The sequence below is a fragment of the Microcaecilia unicolor genome, chromosome 7 (genome assembly GCF_901765095.1).
Source record: "Microcaecilia unicolor chromosome 7, aMicUni1.1, whole genome shotgun sequence".
Taxonomy (NCBI): Eukaryota; Metazoa; Chordata; class Amphibia; order Gymnophiona; family Siphonopidae; genus Microcaecilia; species Microcaecilia unicolor.
In genome coordinates this window covers 1,945,342-1,967,739 of record NC_044037.1, presented here as the reverse complement: position 1 = coordinate 1,967,739, position 22,398 = coordinate 1,945,342, and the positions used below count along the sequence as shown (strand labels likewise).

The 22,398-nt window shown below is 42.4% G+C and overlaps 1 protein-coding gene across 1 annotated transcript in view; it reads right to left on the bottom strand.

The window, feature by feature from the left end:
• Window positions 1–410: 410 nt before the first annotated feature.
• The window catches only part of MED12 (mediator complex subunit 12), a 295,163-nt gene continuing 273,175 nt past the window's right edge, over window positions 411–22,398 (bottom strand). The window contains 7 exon segments of the mRNA XM_030208869.1: window positions 411–821; window positions 8,680–8,761; window positions 8,849–8,974; window positions 11,201–11,342; window positions 17,494–17,708; window positions 20,701–20,778; window positions 21,216–21,415. Coding sequence (XP_030064729.1) covers window positions 778–821; window positions 8,680–8,761; window positions 8,849–8,974; window positions 11,201–11,342; window positions 17,494–17,708; window positions 20,701–20,778; window positions 21,216–21,415 — 887 coding nt within the window. The 3' untranslated portion in view covers window positions 411–777.

Here is a 22,398-nt window from a genome sequence, read left to right as displayed (position 1 = left end):
CATTCTTTAGACTAGATCCCTGGTATTTACATAACTGCTGATTCAGCTACCAGAAGCATTTTTCTTAACACATTATGGCTGTAATATTGTTGCATCTTCAGTAAGGCTTCCAGTAAGGGTGGGCAGGCAGGCGGGCGAGCGCAACCGGCGATGGTTGGGCGGGCAGCCGAGCGCAACCGGTGACAGTTTGGCGGGCGAGTGCAACCAGCGACAGCCAGGCAGGCAAGGGCATGTGACCGGCAACAGCAGAGAACTCGCAGGGAGAGCATGTGCCCAGCACTGACAGAAGCCCGCTGGAACAGAGAATTTCAAGCACTGGAAGGCACAGAAAGAAGAGACTCACACATTTTGTGAAACCCTGCAGAATTTCTGCATGAAATGTAAATACATGAAGTGAAATATTCTTTTTGCAAAGTAGACTCTCTGTATTGCTCTGAGAAGATTTTCATACATGGTTGTATCAAGTATAAATAAAGTACAAAATCTTACACTGCTTAATCGTCAGAATAACAAAAATACTAAAACTTATTGGATGAAGCAAAGGAGAAATCACAAAATCACATACAAGGTTCAGAAATAGGGGTAAAAACCTAATATTAAAAACCACTCTTCTGCACAAGAAGAGTATTTGAGCTGTTCTAAGAGTCTGATGCCTGAATCCATGAATAGGTCTCCTCCTGCAGTAAGCCAGAGAGGAGAAAGCCCTAACCCAATATGGGTCTGTTCCATGTTAGGCACCACGAGGTCTTCCAAATGATGCACTGCCTGGGTGTTAACTCAGTAGCGTCCAAAAGGATTTGTGTTCTGCTGCGGCTGTGTATCTGCAAAAATAAAACAAACGTACAAAGGTTAGCAGAGTGATCCTGAGAGCAGCATGGCCTGAAGGGAAGCCCCAGTGACAATAACAAGCAGAACATCACACCCGACAGTGAAAAGACAGACAAGTCATCAATGCCACCAGTTCTGAGAGCAGACAGAAAGGAAACCTTCCTTCCAACAGTCAGGACTCATGGGTACTGCCTCCCAGAGAATTCAAAGCCTGTTCACACACCCCTCCCCCTTTTTTCTGTCACTATTCTTCCCCAAGAAAAATCTTCTATAGAAAGACGAGTTTGCACTCTTAGGAAACAAGGAATCTATTGACTCATTCCTGCCAAGAATCCACCTAGAGGTGAAAATGTAATCCTATCTTACCAGCAGCAAACGAAAGGCACTTGCTTTACACTTTTATGAAAAAACATATTTCATGCCTAAAGAATGCAGCTTTGCTTCTTAGGAGTTGTTTAAATTTAGGCATAAAGGGGATCTTTTACTAAAGCTTAGACTGTGGTAATGGACATCAGGGTGAACTACGTACCATTTGGCCAATAGGCATAAAATGAGAGGTGCAGCATTTAGTACACGCTAAGCTTTAGTAAAAGGGCCCGAAGTGAGCAAAACGATGCCTGATTAACTTTAGGCGTGAAACTTGGAATAGCTCCAAGCAGCAGTAATTTTCTTGAAAAGCTTTTCTAAAGAAGGTTGTGGCCAGTGGTTGGGGAGGTTCCCAGTCCAGCTGCTGTTTAGTTCCAGGTCGGTGCCCTGGTAGAAAGTGACCACTAGTTCCAAGTACTTTATCTGTGTGACAGAGTTTTCTATTTACTCGTTTAGGCGAGTCAAAAATAATGAGAAGGTTGGGTTACCTCCCTGAAATCCAGACACATTAGTTCTTTCTGCAGGGTGAGCCAAAGCTTTCCTAAAATCACATCAGCAGGAGCTGCACAACGCAGAACTTACTAACACTTCTAAACATAGCGACAGTTGCAATAGGAAAGTACAGAAACAGAAGAAAGAGAAAAAAAAAGGATGCTGAGATTAGTGAACCCTCAACTAACTATCAGCATTCAGGTGTACACCAAAAGCTTTTTCAAATAGGTGGGTCTTCAGGGAAGGAGCACAGAGGGGAGACCATTCCAGAGGGAGAAGAGAAGGCAGGCCAAAAGAAGGCACAATTTTGCATAGATTCATAGTGAACCTGTGTTACAGGAGGTATACAGCCATTGATCATTTTAATTATTTATTAACATTTATAACCCAATCTATCTGGGTACAAAAAACATACACAATGCAAACAATTGCAACCCATAATTAAACATTTCTTAATATTGCTGTCAATATCCTTTTGTTAAAAAGAAACTTAATTACCATCATAAGCTTGCTGCAATAAAAATGTTTTTAGATACTTTTTCAAAGTCTCAAATTTTTAATGGATCTCATGTTGGCAGATAGCCTTGTCCATAATTTTGGGTCAACAATATAAAATATGGAAGGCCCATATTCAACCAGTTTCACTAGATGAGAAGAGGAAACATCCAGTACATTTTGTGCTGCTGATCAAACATAGGCAAACTCTAGGCAATAGTTACAGGTGCATTATTGTTAGCAAATCTGAAATTTAAAAAAAGAAACATAATGGATTCGCTATTCAATAGGCAATGTCTCTAAATGGAGTAGGATGAATATTTGCATGCCTCAGGGACCTGTATGTTATGACCTGGTAGTAGCCCCCTGTGCCCCGACTGAGCACGGCAGAGATGGAGTGACACCACACTCGGTCAGACAGCCAGACAACCCCTAGCTTCACCTGGGAAGCGACCACCGTTCACCAGGAGTTGAGCTCCCAGCTGCAGGTGGCCACCTGGACTTCTGGAACCGGCGGGGTTGCACGACCACTGACCAGACAGGCAGGCAAACAGACACAGTCCAAAAGCCAGAAAAATCCGTAGGGCAAAGAGTAGTCAAAAACAGTCCACATCTAGGCAGGCAGCAAAACAAGCGATGTCCGGGAAACAAGCCGAGGTCTGGAACACTGGAACTGAAGATAAGGAGCACCGGCGTGGACCTCAAACACAATTGAGGCCGAAGCAACGAAGGACTGGAGGCAGGGCTTTAAATAGGGTGGCAATCAGTCTCAAACATGTACAGCTGCTCCAAGATGGCTGCCCCCATCAGCAGAGTAGCACAACGCCCAAATATGGGCTTCCTTCCTGTTCTTGTATACAAGATGGCTGCCCCCTCCTGAGCTAGCCAAGATGGCTGCTGTCCTTGATCCAACCAAGATGCCGACTCCCAGAAATAGGAAACAGACTCATCCTGGAGAAACCACATCCAAAATAGCCGGCTATCTCTGCCGGACCGTGCCTCGCCGGCGAATCGGCCGCGCAGGCCTGGAACCAGGTGAGGAACGTAACACTGTACTTGGACAGGTGCTATTTAACATATTGATAAATAATCTAGAAATGGCAATTTCAAGCGAGTTTATTAAATCTGCAGATGACACAAAACTATCTGAAGTTGTTAAACGCACAAAAACTGTAAGAAATTGCAGGAAGACCTTAGAAAATTGGAACACTGGGTATCAAATGGCAGATGCAAAGTGATGCACATTGGGAAGAATAATCCAAATCATAGTTACTTGATGCTAAGATCCACCTTAGGAGTCAGCACCCAAGAAAAAGATCTAGGTGTCATCGTGGATAATATATTGACATCTTCTGCTCAGTGTGTGGCAGCAACCAAAAGTCCAAAGAGAATGTTGGAATTATTAGGAAAGGGACAGAAAATAAGACAAAGAATATTAAAATGTCAAGTTTACCAATGCTTATATCCCACCCATCACTTTGCGTATTGTGCACAATTTTGGTCACCATATCTAAAAACAGATTGGGTGGAATTAGAAAAGGTTCAAATAAGGGTGACCAAAATGATCAAGGGAACAGAATGCCTCTCACACAAGGAAAGGCTTAAGAGATTACGGCTCTTTAGCATGGAGGAGAGATGGATGAGGGAGGATAGGATTAAGGTCTACAAAATACTAAGTGGAGTAGAACGGGTAAACCTAAATCGATTGTGTACTCTTCCAAAAAGTACAAAGACTAGGGGATACTCCATGAAGTTACATGGTAATTCTTTAAAAAAAAAAACTGAGTAAAAAAGTAAGAAAATAAGTTTCAAGTTTAATAAAGTGTTGATACTGCCCAGGGCACAGGCCTTCTGACCATATTACGCAATGTAAATAACAATAGGTAAGTTACATACATACAGAGAACGAAGGAGAGAGAGAGAGATTAGAGGAGAGAAGAAGCAGGAACTCCAATAAGCACAGGACACAGAAGGACAGGGCCAAGCGAGGCACAGTGCCGATACGTGCAATCCCACACCACACTATTATAGTGTACTATTCAGCATATTGAATGCCCTGGCCGATTCTAAAGCGAGCAACAGGCCAGAAAGAAAGAGGACGCTTAAACGAGAGAGTTTCAGAATATAGGCATCACTGAAGAGGTGGGTTTTAAGAGCAGACCAGAAATCAGTGGGAGGGTAGAGCATCCCAAAGGGAAGGGGCAGTGACAAAGAAAGCTTTAGAGCCAACAGAATGATGGCATATTTGACAGAGCAAGGGAACCTGCAGCATGTTAGACTGCAATGAATGTAGGATCCTGGATGGAAAACATGGGTTAAATATTGCAACAAATGGGGTGGTGATCCGGAGCGGATGACTTTGTGAATCAGGAATGGCAGAAGGGTGCGGGGTGACATGATCAAATTGGGCAGAAGGTGGCTAGATAACAACAGAACCTGAGCTTTAGCCATATAGGACTTGATATTCAAAACTATTCAACTAGCTAGGAACAGCTCCTGGCTGGTTAAATAGCATTTTAGCACCTAACCATGTTTATTCAGCGGGAGATAACCAGGTATATTGTGCGACACAGCTAGTTAGGTGCAGCTATTGAATGCCAAACTGGCTATGTTTAGTAGTTAAAACAGGTCATATAAGTAGCAGGCCTATCTTTAACCGCTAAGCACTTAACTGGTTAAGCTGCCATGGTCAAAAATGAAACCGGATATTCAATGCCGGTCACCAGAAACAGTCCAGTATTAAATATCTGGGATTAACCCTAGCAGTGGAAAGCAGGGGAAATAGTTCAGTCAGAGAGAGGAAGCCGATGTGATGACTATGAGGGACAGCTGGATTGTCCTGCATTGCCTATCTTAAGATACAGTCAAATTGATCGACTGAAAATATATCTGTGCTTTTTTTTCAAGGTAGCTGGCTTCAGCTGAGAAATACTGAGGTGTTAAAGAGCCGAAGTGGGCATGAACAAGCATTCTTTGGTTCTCTGCCCTGGTTTTTAGCAGGCTGCTCTATTACTGTACTCCTTTACAATACTGCTGAATAGCTCAGAATAGAAAAATAGTTGATGTCCCAGCTGTAAAATATATCTGACATTATGAGGCTGGGAAATTAGAGCGGGCACTTTGCAACCTCAAAGAAAACATCTCCTCTTCCCCTACACCAGTGGCATTCCTAGGGGCGCTGACACCCGGGGCGGATCGCTGGTGCAGCGCCCCCCCCCCCCCGGAAAAATAACTCCCTGGGTGCAGCGCGACCCCCTGGCGAAAGAACCCCCCCCCCCGGGTGCACGCCGCTGGAGGGGGGTGCCGCGCGCCTGTCGGCTCGTTTCCATGCTCCCTCTGCCCCAGAACAGGAAGTAACCTGTTCTGGGGCAGAGGGAGCATGAAAACAAAGAGCCGACAGGCGCGCGGCACCCCCCCAGCGGCGTGCACCCGGGGCGGACCACCCCCACCGCCCCCTCCCGGTACGCCACCGCCCTACACACCTGTTTGCTCACTTCATTCCACAAAAGCTGGTCTGCTTCAACTTCCCCCTCCCTCTGTTATCAGACTTGAATCCACACATGCATCAGCTCTCAGTTATGTTGGTCCCAGACTATGGAATGCCCTAACCACCCACCATCTCTCAGAATCCTCCCACACCAAAATCAAGTCCTCTCTGAAAACTTACCTCTTCTCTCTAGCCTACCCTGCTCGCTCTTAGCTTCACTTCGCCTTTTCCAGCAAAATATCATTGTTTTATTGTAAACCGCTCTGAAGCCATATTTTGGCATAAAGTGGTAAATTAAGCCTTGTAAAATAAATATTTATTTTTATTAGGATTTATTTACCGCCTTTTTGAAGGAATTCACTCAAGGTGCTGTATAGTAAGAATAAATCAAACATAAGGAATAGACAATTACAGAAGTAAAAATATTCAAATAATGCAAAGTATGGCATAGTATACTACTTACAATGTCAGCACAATACGTAATCGAATATTGTAATTGATAGTGAAGGGTAAAGCAAAGATGGAACATACAGATAGGTAAGAGAGTACGAAGAGTTAGAATACTGCACATAAGGTCAGAGAGATGGTTAACGTATAAATAGGTAAGAGAGTAAGAGAAGTTATTATAAGTAAAATGACTAATTTAAAGAAAGTTGCACATGAGGTCAGAGAGATGGTTAAATATTATCTCAGATAGGGTAGGAGTGGATAAACATGTCCTGCTGCAGTATATGCAGCCCGTGTCACTCCATGTGTGTGTGAGTGAGACTAAGTTAGTTACTTCTTCCATTAAAGGCTTGGTTGAAGAGCCAAGCTTTCACCTGCTTCCTGAAGTAGAGATAGTCTTGTGTTAAGCACAGCCTTTCAGGCAATGCAATCCAGAGTGTGGGGGTTAATTTGGAGAAGGCTCGCTTGCGGGTATCACATCGTGTAATGTCTTTTAGAGGGGGTGTGGTTAGTGAAAGTCCTTGGGAGGACCTCAGTGTCCTTGGCGGTGTGTGGAGGACCATCCTATTTTTCAGGTACTCAGGGCCATTTCCTTTCAGGGCCTTGAAGATCAGACAGAGTTTTAAATTTAGCCCTGTATTGTACTGGTAGTCAATGAAGTTTTTGCAAAAATGGTGTGATGTGGTCACGTCGCTTGCAACCTTCTATGAGTCTTGCTTCTGCATTCTGAATCAACTGGAGCTGGTGCAGGCCCTTTGTAGTCAGACCCTTGTATAGTGCATTGCAGTAATCCAATCTTGATGTTATCATCACATGCACAACTGAGATAAAATTTACCTTCTCGATATAAAGAGAGAGGCAGCATAGCAGTTGCAAATAGTAGAAGCAGCTCTTGAAGGTGGCTTGGATTTGGAGAATCAGATTAAGTGTTGAATCTAACTGCATTCCAAGTTTCCCGAGGGGAAGTTCATTAGTGATAGGAGGTCTGGTGTGGACGCTAAGGAAAGGGCTGTTTGAACTGGTGGCATTGGCTGCAGGTACTGACCATTAGTCAAGACCAAACACTTATCATCAACTGCTGAATATGTTCAAGCTAAATTGATAGGAAGCAGATTGTAAGGTGAAGGACTTGACAGTACCTGCTGTTGATATATTTACTACTGAGGACTTGTAGGGAGTTTATGACGGGACCTTTCTTTGTCCTCCCTACAATCCTTTATATCTATTCATTACTATTTTCTGTGTTTTATTGCCTTGTACAAAAACCAAATATTTAGGTCACTAGCCCTTCCATTTTGTTTGTGCTTTATAGAGATACTAGTAAAAGAGGCCCGTTTCTGGAGCAAATGAAACGGGCGCTAGCAAGGATTTCCTCCCCAACACCCCACCTTCTCCCTCCCTACCGACCCCTTCGTCGTTCTGACACCATTGCTCCGCACCTCCTGAATGCACCGTACGCCATTGCTCTGTCCTCAGTGTGTAACGCCATTGCTCCGCCCTTGATATCATCATGTTTGACGCGAGGGCGGGGCCCGGAGACTTGGCGATTTCGGTGGCTTCACCACCACGAACCCTTCGAACCTGTCTTGAAGGAAGTGATGTCAGTGGCTTGGCTTCACTAACGTCAGTGTCTTCAGAACGTTGAGGGTGAGTTTTATTATATAGGATATTTGTCTTTGACTCAGCAGTTCTCTCTTCAGGTCAGTCAGGTGGGATCTGGTGCTATGTGTCTTCATTTGAACTAGATGAGGATTTAACCCTTATTTCATACATTCTGTCCCCCTCACAAACAGGCATATCTTTTAGTTGGGCCCAAGGATATGCAGATTGACCCTCTTTGGAACCTGACAACCACAAAGCCTTAAACTGATGACTTAGGCATCACTTTACAGCTCTGTATGTCTACTGGATTTGTATTAATAATTATCTTTGTAAACTACTTTAACTCCAAGGTATAAATGTGGTATATAAAAATCAATAAATCCAATGACAATTTCTCCCATGCTTGGTGCTGTGAATATTGCCTTTGTACAATCCTCGACCCCATCCTGTGAACTGAATCAGGAACCTTTTGTGAACAATACTTTTGGTTTTTGCTTCTGATTATAGAGATTTTGTAACTGACTACATCTGAATTTTAGTGGGAGAACGACCAAGGATACCAAAGACAGGAAGATGTTCCTTAATAAAAGAGTTTATTTGGAGGATGAAGACTCCAAATAAACTCTTTTATTAAGGAACATCTTCCTGTCTTTGGTATCCTTGGTTGTTCTCCCACTGTCTTTGCACTGTTATATTTACCGTGGGGCATTTTGAGTTCTCCGCCTGCCAGCGGATTTCTTTTTACATCTGAATTTTAAACAGACACACCAGCAGCTCCTTCTCAACTCAAGACAGTGGATGAATGCCCAACACCAAAAGTGATGTTACTATTTGTTCTATTTACTGGTATACTGCATTCCCCAAGAGGCATTACAGGGACAGCAAAGAAAGAGGCAAGCTGAATACAGAAGAGGGAGAAGAATAAAAGAGAAAGCAGTTTGCTGGAGGGAGAAAATACTCACTAGAAAGTTGCTGCTGTAATTGTCGAACAAGGGCTGCTGTTTGCTGCTGCTGTTGTGTCTGCTGCAAACCCTGACGCTGAAACTGCAGAGGACAAGGCAGAAATGTAAATGCACCGAGATTAATACTAGCCACTTTTTAAGGAAGGCAGACATGCATAGAGATGCTTACCAATGGCTGCTGTGGGGGAAGAGCCTGCATGCTTAGCCCTGGAGGCTGACCCTGGGCCTGCGGCTGAGGAACTGCTGTTACTTGCTGTTGTGCTGGTGTCTGCTGCTGCTGTGCTGGTGTCTGCTGCTGTAAAAAAAAGAAAAAGAAAAGAGGAATTTAGCAGCAGACATCTTCACGGGAACAGAATGTGCTTAAACATCCAGCATCTGGACACAGAGAAGGTGAAAGACCCTCCGCCATACTGGGCCAGATGCCTATCTAGTCCAGGCTCCTGTTTTCAACAGTGGCCAAAAACTAGAAGATTCATGCTACTTACCCTCAGGGATGAGCAATGGCTTTCCCCAGCTCTAACTTAACGGTTTATACATTTTTCTTCCAGGAATTTGTCTCCATCTTTTTTTTTTTAATCCAGCTATGCTAACTGCATTTACTATCCTCCAGTAACAAGTCCTTTTACAAAGGCGTGTACTAAAAATAAACACACGCTAAACCCAGTAGTGCACCTTTGTAAAAGGCCCCCTAACTGTTGAGTGGGAAAATATTTTCTCCAATTTGTTCTAAATGCACTGCTTAGCAATTTCATAGCATCCCCCCATACGTTTTGAAAAAGTAAACAATTGATTTGTGTTCATCTGTTCCACTCCACTCAGTATTTTCTACAGCTCAATCATATCCACTCCTCAACCACCTGTTCTCCAAGCTGAAAGAGCCCTGACCTCTTTATTTTATTTTTTTTTACATTTGTACCCCACGCTTTCCCACTCATTGCAGGCTCAATGTGGCGGGCAATGGAGGGTTAAGTGACTTGCCCAGAGTCACAAGGAGCTGCCTGTGCTGGGAATTGAACTCACTTCCTCAGTTCCCCAGGACCAAAGTCCACCACCCTAACCACTAGGCCACTCCTCCACTCCTAGCCTTTCTTCATATGACTCATTCTATGCCCTTAATCATTCTGCTGATCCTTCTCTGTAAGGACACGATTGCTTCATTTCTTATATATTGCAATCGAAGCGCTATATGTTCAGGCAGAGTAGGTCTTTTTCAGGCCCTGGAGGGATCACAATCTAAGTTAGAACCTAAGGCCACCTCTTCTAATTTGCTAGACATTTTGGAGATGTGCAGCCCTACCCAGGCATTATGATATTCCTTGGTTTATTCTTGATTCCTTTTCTAACAATTCCTAACATTGTTTGCTTTTTTGGCTGCCATCGTACACTGAGAAGAAGATTTCAATCCACAATGACACCTTGATCTTTTTCCTGGGTGGCGACTCGTAATGTGGAACCTTAACATCACGTAGCTATAATCTGAGATGTTCTTCATCAGCCATTTCTCTGCCCCGTCTTCCAGTCTCCCATAATACTTTTGAAATTTCTCACATATGATTTAACAACTTTGAAAAGTTGTGTGTCACTCACCTCCACTCATTGTTTCCAATTCCAGATCATTTATAAACATGTTGAAAGCACTAGTTCCAGTACAGAGCCCTGGAGCACTCCGTCATTCATCTTCCTTCTCTGATAGAGCCGGCCATTTCACCCTACTCACTGTTTTCTATGTTTTAGCCAGTTCCCAATACACATTGCCTCCTATCCTTAGGAGTCCAAAGCTTTCTGAAAATCTAGATGCATTATATCAATTGCCTCACCTTTATCCACATGTTTATTCCCGACCTGAAAAAATGCAGCAAACTGGTGAGGCAAGACTTCCCTTGCCTGAATCCATGTTGACTTTGTCCCATTAAACTATGTCTGTCTATATATTCAGTAATTTTGTTCTTTATAATAGTTTCTAATCATTTTGCCTGGCACTGACATCAGACTCACCTGCCTGTTCTTTCCCAGATCATCCACCCTCCAATCTTCAGGTACCGTAGTTGATTTTAATGAGAGGTTACAGATCACTAAACATTTGATATGCAAATTCATTGTTCAGTTCTTTCACTACTCTGGGGTATATACCATTTGTTCAGGTGATTGGTAACTGTCTAGCTTGTCGGTTTGGCCTATTACACAACTGCTTGTCCTACAAAAGACCTCACTATCTGTTGTTCTTTTCACAAACCTCAGTGTGTACTGTCTCTCATTCTAGCCTACTACTTTCCCTCAGCAGCTGTTTCTCCTGTAGTCCCAGGTTCCCCACAGCCTCTGGTGCCCAAATATAATAGTTACTCTCATACTCCACCTTCAACACTGCTGCTTCAAGTACTTGTTCTCCTCAATCTACTAACACCTCAGCATCATTATATCCGATACTATTAGCGCTATCCATTCCACTACTCTTTAGCCTGATCTGCCCTTGTCAACTTGTCCCCTGTATCTGCTGCCCAAGTCATAATCCCTTTTCACTTACCCTCAGCATCTGATGCCTGAGGAACTGCTGCTGCTGCTCTGGTAACATCTGATTAGGTCGAATTCCAGATGGGACCCCCTGTGCTGTCATATGGTTCATTCCAGTTATCATGGAAGCCTGTGGCATTTGCTGATGTGGAAACCTTGACATAGGGAGAAAAAAAGAAGATGTAAGCTTTACAGAAGAGAAAAAGGATGGAAAGCAAAGGAAGGCAGAGGCAGTAGTACGAAAGGGGAATAAAGGAAAGGAAAAAGAAGAAGAAGAATAGGGGCAGAACATGAGCTAAGCAGAAGAAGGTGAGGAAGAAAAGAGGATCAGTCACAGAAAAGGGCAATAAAGAATGAAGGAAATGCAAGAATAAGGAAAGAGAACCATATTTGCTGCTATAAAAGGAAAAGAGGCCCAAATCAAATCCTCTCAAATTTATTAAATAATTGGGGAGAAAGTGGTTACAGCTATGGCCAAAGCCTTTGTGCAATAATTATAAGAGAAATCGTGCTTCTCTGTACACTTCTCAAAGGGTATTTGTCACTATTTAGAAGGTTATTGGAGACAAACAGATAGATGCCTGCTGCTAGTAAGAACCTTCAATGGGAAGAGTCCCTAAAGCAATATAAATAACTATTTGGAAAGCTAAAAAGATACTATAGTAATTACATTGGTGAGGTGAAACAAAATCAAAGTAAAACACTTTTCAGCTTATTTAAGATTTTGACTTGTATATCTTGAAATGCTTGTGATAATCATCATCTTTACCCTTCAGCTGAGTACTTTTCAGATAAAATTGCTAAATTAGGGCATCCATCACTCCTCATAAAAAGGGTTTAACTGAATTTACCAGTTCTGATAATCAGACAGCTATAGCAGTACCAGCGGTTAGGCTATGCACTTCTTCAGGGAAAATTAAATCATCATTAGTAGATAATTGTCCATCGTGTTTCATGTCAGATCCTCCATCTCAATTTCTAAATTGGCTGACCTTTTTTTTTTTTTAATGTTTTATTAAAGACAGGTCACTTTCCAATGACCTTAGGGGGCATTATATTGACTCCAATTCCTAAATAAATTCAGATTTGAGCTAATCTTCAAATTTTAGACCTACTGCAGCAAAATTATCAAAGGTTATTGCAGCAGAATTTACTAGCGGGTTTTTTGGGACATTATGATTGTTTGAATCCTTTACTAGTCAGATTCAGATGCTTTCACTTGTATCACATGCCAGGAAGTCAATAGCAAAAGGAAGGGCTATGATATTATTGCATTTTCATTTAACAGCACCATTAGATACAGTTAATTACCATATTTTAACTGTATAAACTAAACAGCTTAGGAATTTCAGGACATGTTTTAAAGTGATTTAGTGAATTTTTGCTGAATAGAGGCTTGTTTTTAAAGAGCTGGATTTCACCATGTGGAGTCCCCTAGAGGTTCTCCACTTTCACCCATATTTAATGTTTATATATACAGTTCATTCATTCGAGGCCTTGCGTATTTGGACGTTGTGTTTTATTCATATGCTGATGTGTTTCTTTTGGTCTCAGTTGATGATTATCTAGACATCACCCTGTGCAAACTGACTGACCAGCAACAGAGTCTTAAAATTAATAAGGATAAAACAAAACTGCTTCAATTGTACTTCAAAAGCATTGGGGATTCTCTTGGATTCAACTCTTATCACTTAAACCACAAGTTAATCGAATTGTTAGTTCCATTTTTCTGAAATTACAACTTTGCTCTATTCATTCATTGTTCTCCGATGACCAATTCTCCTAATTGGTTAGAGCACCTTCTTTTATCTCATTTTGAGACTACTGTAACAGTGTTTCTGAGCAGGAATGAACTATAGGCACTCCAATATCTGCTCTATGGTGGCCCTTTTAGCCTCCTAGATGGATTCCAGTAGTTCCAAGGAACATCATTTGCAATAAAGCCCAGAACCCATTAATCAGAAGTTATTTTGATCCACTCCTTTAAAACCAGGTGAGCTGACCTCCCATCGGTGGAGCCTTGGAGTGGCTAAAGGAGCCCCTTAGACTGTCTGATTCTCCTGGCCTCTTTTCCCGGAGATTTGGAAGCTCCTTTGACCTTGTCTAGAAGACACAGTACCTTGGACTCTTCAAAGATATGCTTTAGAAGCTGTGTTTGCAGACTAATTCCTCAGCCAGAGTGACCATCATGCTGACACAGCTGATGCCACACACTTGGCAGATATCCAGGCTAGGTCATAAAGGGCATCTACCAAGAACATCACACTTGACTCCAAATCTGACAAAGAAGGGCCCTGGCCACCTAGAGTCCCAGACTGGCTGTCTCAAAAACTTGTGGGCCTTCCACCCTATGATCCTGAGAGTCCTTCAGTGCTGTACCCCTTTCACTGGGATCATAGTCTTGTGAGTAACTGCTGTGACCAAAGCATCCATCTTTAGTAGCTTCAACATCTTCTCCATCTCCTCAGCAGAAAGTAGGTACAACTTTGAATTTGCCCATGTGATGCAAAAGCTGGCATCTGGCACATCCCACTGCGCAGTCACAATCTCCTGGATGGCTTTCAAGAAATGGAAGGCTCTAGACTGCTTCCTAATCTCTGCCAGAATGGAATACATTTCAGGAGCTTCATGTGCCCATTCCTCTGAGGTCCCCGTGGAGGTCACCACTTGGGTTATTAGTGGGGACAAGTCTTCCTTGCAGAACAGACATATTAACAGAGGAAACTCCCTCTAAGGTAGGGGGGCTAACTCCCTTTCCTCCAATTCCTCTTCATTGAAAGAGCCCTCTGGGAGTTCCTCTCTCTCCTAGGCTGATCTTCTCAATATTCCAGAATTTAGTGCAATCCACGGTACTTACCCATGCTGATTATTGCAACAGTATTTTCTTAGGCTGCAAAGCCTATATCCTAAAAAAACTTCAGACCCCCAAAATACAGCAGCAAGACTCACCTTTGGCAGATCACGTTTTGAGAGTGCAACTCCTCTCCGTGCAAGACTGCACTGGCTCCCAATCAAAGAACGTATCAATTTTAAAGCCCAGACTTTAATCCACAAGATAATACACGGAGAATCTCCAAACTATATGATAAATCTGGTCGACCTTCCAGCAAGAAACATGTCTGTATCCTCACAAAAGTACCTCAACCTGCACTATCCCAGCTGCAAAGGTCTCAAGTACAAAACTTATTATGGATCCAATTTCTCCTTCCTGGGCAGCCGTCTATAGAACGCTCTCCCTAGACCTATCCGAGCAATCCATGACCACCTACCATTTAGAAAAGCACTAAAAACCCATATATTCAAACAAGCCTACCCAAAAGACCCAGATTATTATTATTTTTATTAGTTACATTTGTATCCCGCGCTTTCTCACTCATGGCAGGCTCAATGCGGCTTACATATACAGGTATTTATTTGTACCTGGGGCAATGGAGGGTTAAGTGACTTGCTCAGAGTCACAAGGAGCTGTGCCTGAAGTGGGAATTGAACTCAGTTCCTCAGTTCCCCAGGACCAGAGTCCACCACCCTAACCACTAGGCCACTCCTCCACTTTGCCTCTTGAACCCATCTACCTTACATATACTGAAGAGAAAACGACATTGACCATCCTACTACTACCCATCCATCCTATTATTATGTTATACTTAATTTCCTTCTTTACATAACAAAATTCTGTGTTACCTATTACTATGTAAGCCGCATTGAGCCTGCTTTTAGTGGGAAAGTGCGGGATACCAATATAATAAATAAATAAATATCAATGACTGTGGGTATTTGTCCACAAATCTCTGCTCCTTCCAAAACATAAGCATCTTAGGGGCTACTTTCCTTAATCCCACTGCACCCGCAGTAAGGAAAGAGGACACTACCAGAGGGGACTGCAGACCTCCTGTTTGATTCCACATTACTGCTGCTCCCTTGTGTAGCGAACAAAAGGTCTTGTGCATAAGTTAAATAAATGAGGGGGAAAGCTACCCTAAGCTTGTATGTTTCATGGCCTACTGAGGCACTGGTGTTTTGCTACCACTCACTTGGAATGGGAAATTCTGCACAGCTTCCCCAGAACCATGAATAGATAACCACATGGTCCAGCCCTAAAATGGTTGCCATTGCCATGCTTGTGGCAGACACTGCACTTTCTAGCCCTGCTGACTCACAGCCCAAAAATGTGGCAAAATAATCTGGGTCAAGGCCAGGAGAAGAACTTTTGCTACTGGCTTCATTCTCCCATGCTGCCCTCACGCTATGTACCCCCTCCCTCCAGCTGAGCTAAATGCACCAGACTCACAGCTTGCTCCAGCCCTGAGTCAGTGGGACTTGCACACCAGACACCTATTAATCATCTTCGCCCTTTCCAGAGGCAAGGTTAAGTTTCCTTCATCCCTAAGACTCCTGCTGATGCTGGCTGCACAGAAAGAGATCAGACCACTCCACGCCCAGGTGGCTGGTTGATTTTTTTTTTTCTAAACTTAACACTGCTTTCTGTCCTAGCAGGGAATGGCTTCACCTCTCAGCCAGTCGGTCCCTTCCTAGGCTTCCCTAGGTACTCCGTCTACTGAGGACTCCAAAGGATCAGTCCTGTGCCCGCTCTGCCGAACGCCTTTGGCTGAAATCCCGTGCCCATGCTGACTTCATACATTTCAAATTCTTGCTGACCTCCTTCCAGTCTGCTCTTTCACTTGCCAAACAGGACTATTACATCCAGTTGACAAATTCTCTTGGCTCAAACCCTCTACGTCTCTTTGCCACACTGAACTCTCTCTCCTCAAAGCGCCTTCACCTCCAACTCCCCCTTCACTTTCCCCCCAGACTCTGGTTGAGTACTTTCATGATAAGGTTCACAAGATTAAACTTGAATTCTCAACCAGGTCACCTCCACCTCCCCTTCCCTTAGTCCATTCTCTCAACCCTCCAACCCCTGCCTCCTTTTCTGAAATCACTGAAGAGGAAATTACACATCTTATTTCCTCCTCGAAACTAACTACCAGTTCCTCTGATCCTATTCCCACCCATCTACTTAACACTATCTCTCCTACTGTCATCCCTTTTATCTGTCTTATCCTCAATCTTTCACTGTTCACTGCGACTGTTCCTGATGCCTTCAAACATGCCGGTCACACCACTCCTTAAAAAAATCCTTCATTGGACCCTACCTGTCCTTCCAACTATTGCCCCATCTCCCTCCTCCCTTTCCTATCCAAGATACTTGAATGTGCTGTTCACTGCCGTTGCCTTGACTTTCTTTCATCTCAAGCTATTCTTGATCCACTTCAAACTGGCTTTCGCCCCCTTCATTCAACTGAAACAGCGCTTGCTAAAGTCTCCAATGATCTGTTCCTGGCCAAATCCAAAGGTCTCTATTCTATCCTCATCCTTCTCGATCTATCTGCTGCTTTTGACACTGTTGATCACCACCTACTCCTTGATACGTTGTCCTCACTTGGATTTCAGGGCTCTGTTCTTTCCTGGTTTTCTTCTTATCGCCCCCAGCGTACCTTTAGTGTATACTCTAGTGGATCCTCCTCTACTTCTATCCCACTGTCAGTTGGTACTTGATTATGAAGAGTGAAATAATATGGTGGCATTTTGGGAGGGCTGATACAAATATCTCTGTATATCCCTCTTACACATGCTATATATGCAATAATTATTGCATATATTTGAAATTTTAATATTCAGGAGACTAATTAATACACTTCTATTGTTGGGGAAAATTGTCTCTCTCCGAGTATGATGTTTATATCTTCAAAGCATTACAAAAACAGTAATGACCTTTACTTTTTGGCTATATGATTTTGTACAGGAAAGTGTCATCTATATCACCTCAAAGTGTTGCGTACCCTAGCTCAACCTCCAGCCTTACACCCCCCTCAATTAACTTTCAGGCACCAAATTTCCACCCCCACGACATCACGCTTTGAAACATTAAAATGTCACTATTGTAATATCTTACTTGGGATTTTCCTTTTTTTTTGTCCCCCTCAGACATGGACTTCTAATATTTCAGCATTAGATATATTATTTTTTTGGTAATTGCTCTGGTTTTCCTATTCAAATTTGTTTTCTTTGATTATACATACGTGAAAATGCTATTAAAAAAAGTGTCTCTCTCAATCTCCAAAAGTTATTACCCAGCTAAACGGGCTATCTGAAAATTTTTCCACCCTTCCTGCAGGTGCACAGTCATGGTTCAATGAGACTGTGTGGCTGTCAGGATATATTGTTTTGCTTTCATTGCAGCTGCCCTAGGGCCAACCTTGGTTCATAGTAAGCAACCTCCCTGTATATCCTATGCTTACACAGTACCTCTGTGTGTTCTGCATCGTGTGCCCATATCCTGGGGCCTGCTGGTGCACATATCCACTTGGCCTCTGCTGCATCTGTCGAGGATCTGGCAGTGCTGGAGTGGAAGTGGGATGGGAGCTGTGGTAGGCTTGGTTAGAGTAGGTAGGAGGTACCATGGAACCAGGCTGGGAGGGATGTTGCTGCATGCCCATGTGTGAACTGTAGGTGGTATATCCCTGAGGTACAAAAAAAAGAACATTATCTCATTTTACTTTTCCTGTACAGAGTAGCCCACTACCTAACTCAGCAGTGTGGGAAAGATGACTATCTATATAATGTCAGAAGGGGCTCAAATGCTTCCCTGACCATCAAGAAACTACAAAACAAAAAAATACAGCTTTGAGTTGCATATTTGTTGAGCAATGAACCAAAGCTCATTGATTTCTTCATGGTGACGAGTTGGAGGCTCGTCACTATGAAGTGCAAACCATCTCTGCAGAATCTAGTCCCACTGCACTACACCCTACAGCTCACTCCTGATCCCTGGGCATATCACCCAAAGTACCAGCTCTACAACAAACATCCCCTGGAAACGTATGACTCACTGCACACGTCCTACAACTTTATCCTCTACAGGTCATAGACAACACAGTCAGCCCGCGTGACACCAGCACCTGCGGCTCATTACCCCAAAACACTGGATCCCACAGTGAAATCATGCCTAGCTTCACCTGGCCTGTAGCTCACAAACATAAGCAAAATGAATCCATTTGGAGATATTCCTCCCCCACCCCCACTCCATCCTATTGCTCAAAATCTCAGTGTCTAATGGTTAGTACTGTGAGCTGAAAACCCACTGCAGCTCCTTGTGACTCTGGGCAAATCACTTAACCCTCCACTGCCCTAGGTACAAACTTAGAATGTGAACCCACTATATAAACCGCTTTGGTTATATCCACAGTAGAGGGGTGTGGTAGCCGTGTTAAAATTGTATTGCTTTGACACCCTCCTATCTCCATGCATATCTCCCTGTCTCTCACCTACCTACCCCACTGAAATGCTTTGATGTTTCACTTATATATACTGTCATCAACCAACATTTGCTTATTTCCAATCTGACGAAGAAGGGCAACCTTTGAAAGCTAATCAAGAAAAGTATTAACTTATGTCCAATAAAAAAGGTATCATCTTATTTTCTTTTCCATGTTTTATTTCTATTGATTACCGTTATATCCACAGAAAGGTGGTATATCAAATCCATGACCCCAACCCTCCTGCAATAAACTGCATAAAGCATTATAGCAGAATCCTTCACGTTTCACTAACTGTTTCATTCCCATATTACCTGGTGTCATTAGATTTGCTGTGCATCACCGTGGCATTCAGTCCTGCAAACAGAGCCACCTCACTAGCTATGCCCTGTTCATCTGCCAACATGGCATTTACAGTTGATTTTCTAATTGTATTTGTTCCAGTTTTAATTTTAATTTCTTTATATACGGTAAGTGTGTACATTCAGCTACAGTAGGTATTTTACCATTTCATATACATTTAACATTGTTATTTCTAGTTTTTATCTGTATATTTTTATATTGTACATTCACAAATTTTCTCTCATTTGCAGAGCTTTGCAGTGGGTTTCATATATTTTATTTCATTTGCTGCAGTTTGTTCACATCTCACATAATTATACAGTCAGTTCATTTATAGCCTGCTGTTTCCCATAAATATAGTTCACAGCAGATTACAGCAAGATTCTAGAGCACAATAGTCTAGGAAGTTACATAGTATAGATGCAAAATAATACTTAAACCTTGAAGCAGTATGACATAATAATAATAATGATGAAGAAAAACAGAAAGGAACTATAATTCATACTGTAGATCTGAAACAATAGTGTCTTCAGACTTTTCTTAAATATGGTATAGTTGGCAATATTTCTAAGATTATCTGGTAAAAATTTCCAGAATTTTGCAGCTTGAAAAGCAATTAAAAAGCTTTTTTGAGGTGATACCTTTAAGACTTGGGGAGATCAAATAATGATAATTTCCGGAAACTATATAGAAAGATCGTTAACGTATAATGTACAAGATTGATCATGTAAAATGAAACTTGCCTAAATGTAATTTTCCATAACAGCCTAGCTTAAAAAATATCCTCAGCTTAACAGTCAACCAATGAATCCTAGTAAAGTAAGGAGTAATTCTATCTGTTTTACGTAGGGAGAGTATTATGCCTAAAGCAACATTTTGAACTGTTTGAATTTTTCTTATTAGATGTTTTGGTAAACTCAAGTAGATTATATTACAATAGTTGAGTTTACTAAGAATCAGGGCCTGCACCACTAATTGAAACAAATCTGTTAGGTATTTACGAATTGTTCTTAATTCTTACTATGGAATTTATTTGACACACCATGGATAATTAATTATCCAGCATAACACCCAAAACTTTTATGGGTTTATCAAGCACAAAATGGTTCCCATCAATCAACAGATTTGATTTTAGTTCTTTGTTCTGTTGTGCCCCTACCAATAAGAATTTAGTTTTTACCTTATTCCATTTCAGATGGTGACATTGCATCCAATTAGCAATAGTGAGAAAGCAGTAAGAGACAGATCAGTTAGGATCTGAATGTGGTGGTAACAGGGAAGATTAAAGTAATGTTAACCCTCTTTCTCCAGAGTATGGCCTAAGGAGGACATGAGAACACTGTACAGTTTCAAGTTCCTGAACTGATTTACAAATCTGTACACTGACTGAGGAAATCTCGCCCATTCACACAGGTCTGCTTCCATCCTCCAGTGCTCCGATGCCACGTGCAGCACGGACCGCTTGCTCCTCGCCAACACAGGGAGCCGCTTTGTCCCTCTCAATTTTTTTCTTTGATGCCATGGGCAATTGCATTGCTCTCCACTTACTCGAACCACCACCAAACTCCAAAATCACTGATCGAATGTTGCTAAGAATGGGGTATTGCTCTGGCTACAGACGAAGCACCTGATTCAGGTGTCCATCTTCCCCTGTGATGTCATTTCCTCCTCCCAGTTTCTTAATTTTAGTTATTCTGTTTACTGACTTTGTATTATATTTTTACCATTAGGTTTGTTTTGTGCTTTCTTTTACCGTTGGATATATGTATTATTTTTTTAAAGTTGCACATCGCCTAGAACCTTGTTTGGTAGGGTGATTTGTAAGTATAAATAAAACATTCTGGCATAGGCTTACCTGGGAGGGCTGCGGAGCACCATAGGAGGGACTAGGAGTTATTGGACGAATGGTCTGAGGAAGCATTCCCTGACCCTGCTGCAAAAGATAAAGATTGACAAACTGATTATCAAAGTCCAAAGGGTATTCAAGTACTCTGCTCCCCACAAAAAGTAACATTCTGTCCTCACAGTCTAATGCTAGTTTCACACCCACATTCACTGATGTAAAAGAACTCCAGCCGTGTCAGCTTTCTCAATCCTGACTAAGATCTGTTGAGCAGGGACTGTCTCTTACTTGCATGCATACAACACTGTATATATTTAACAGCGCTACAGAAGGAAATAGCAGTAGTAATAGCAACTTGTCAGTCAGCTAATGCACTAGCAGTGCAAGCAGCACTCCGGTAACAAGATTCTTTCTAGCGGTGTCCTCTTAAATCATCTGGATCACCAGCACTGAGAAATGCCTTCTAATTGTGTCCTTGCTGCATCTCTTGGCTATTCACAGAGGGGGCAGTGCCAGCTTCTCCTCACCAGTTTTGCCTGAAGCTGCTGGCGTAGTAGTTGACCCTGTGGGACAGGTGACTGTTGTCTGTAGACAGATTTGTAGGGTGAATCAATTGCCATCATGCCCCCAATTCCTGTAGGCAGTGTACCAGGGTATGTGGGACGAGTCTGTACTAGTTTTCCTGCTGGCATTCGTCCAGGTCTGCAGGTGTCCAACCGAGGGCCTCCTGTAATGAGAAGAGAGTGGAAAGATGAAAGATGGAGCCAAGCAAGAAGAAACACGAGGCAGGGAGAGAGGACAGAAAGAAACTCATTCTAGTAGTGAAAAAAGAAGCGATACAAGGGAGAGAGTGCATCACAGATGCCTCATCCTTGAAGGAGAGAGAAAAGATGTGGGGCAGAGAATGGAAAGGACTTACCTTCCACAACAAAACAGAAGCATTATGAGGAATAAAGTGGTAAGGACATTATCTCCTGTGATAGAGAGAGATGCAAGTCAAAGAACTCAGAAGAGACAGTCCCTTGCATAATGAGAAAGAAGATATAAGGGAGAAGTTTGTGAAAAGGATGTGACCTTCAACGAGAGAATGTCGAAAGGATGCTACATCTCATGATGAAAAGAAAGAGAAGTAATCTGTGAAAGTTAAATTTAGGAAAAAACATTGGGCCCAATATTTAAAAAAAAAAAAAAAAAGCTGACCTACTAAATTTATGCTCCAAAAATTCTGTTCCATTTTTAGCCAAACTTAGTTGCACGTTTTCAGCTGAAAATTCATCTTAATTTAGGAGTTTAAAAGCTATGCTTACAGAGATAAGTACATAAGTATTGCCATACTGGGACAGACGAAAGGTCAATCAAGCCCAGCATCCTGTTTCCAACAGTGGCCAATCCAGGTCACAAATACCTGGCAAGATCCCAGAAAAGCTCAATACATTTTAAGCTGCTTATCCCAGAAACAAGCAATGGAGTTTCTCCAAACCTGGACATTCACCACTGTTATGCTGGAGGTTTTTCTCGTAGGCCCTACCCATGTCTAAAACCAGTTCTAGCAGAAGTACATGTCAAAACACTGACATATTCTAATCAGCAAATAGAAAATAAAATTTGTTGTCTGGTCTTCTATTTTTGTAACTGTGTTGGTTCCGGTCTCTGGTTTTTGTTTTCTTCTGTCTTCTCTTAACTGTCTTGCCAGGGTTTCCTTGTCCATTT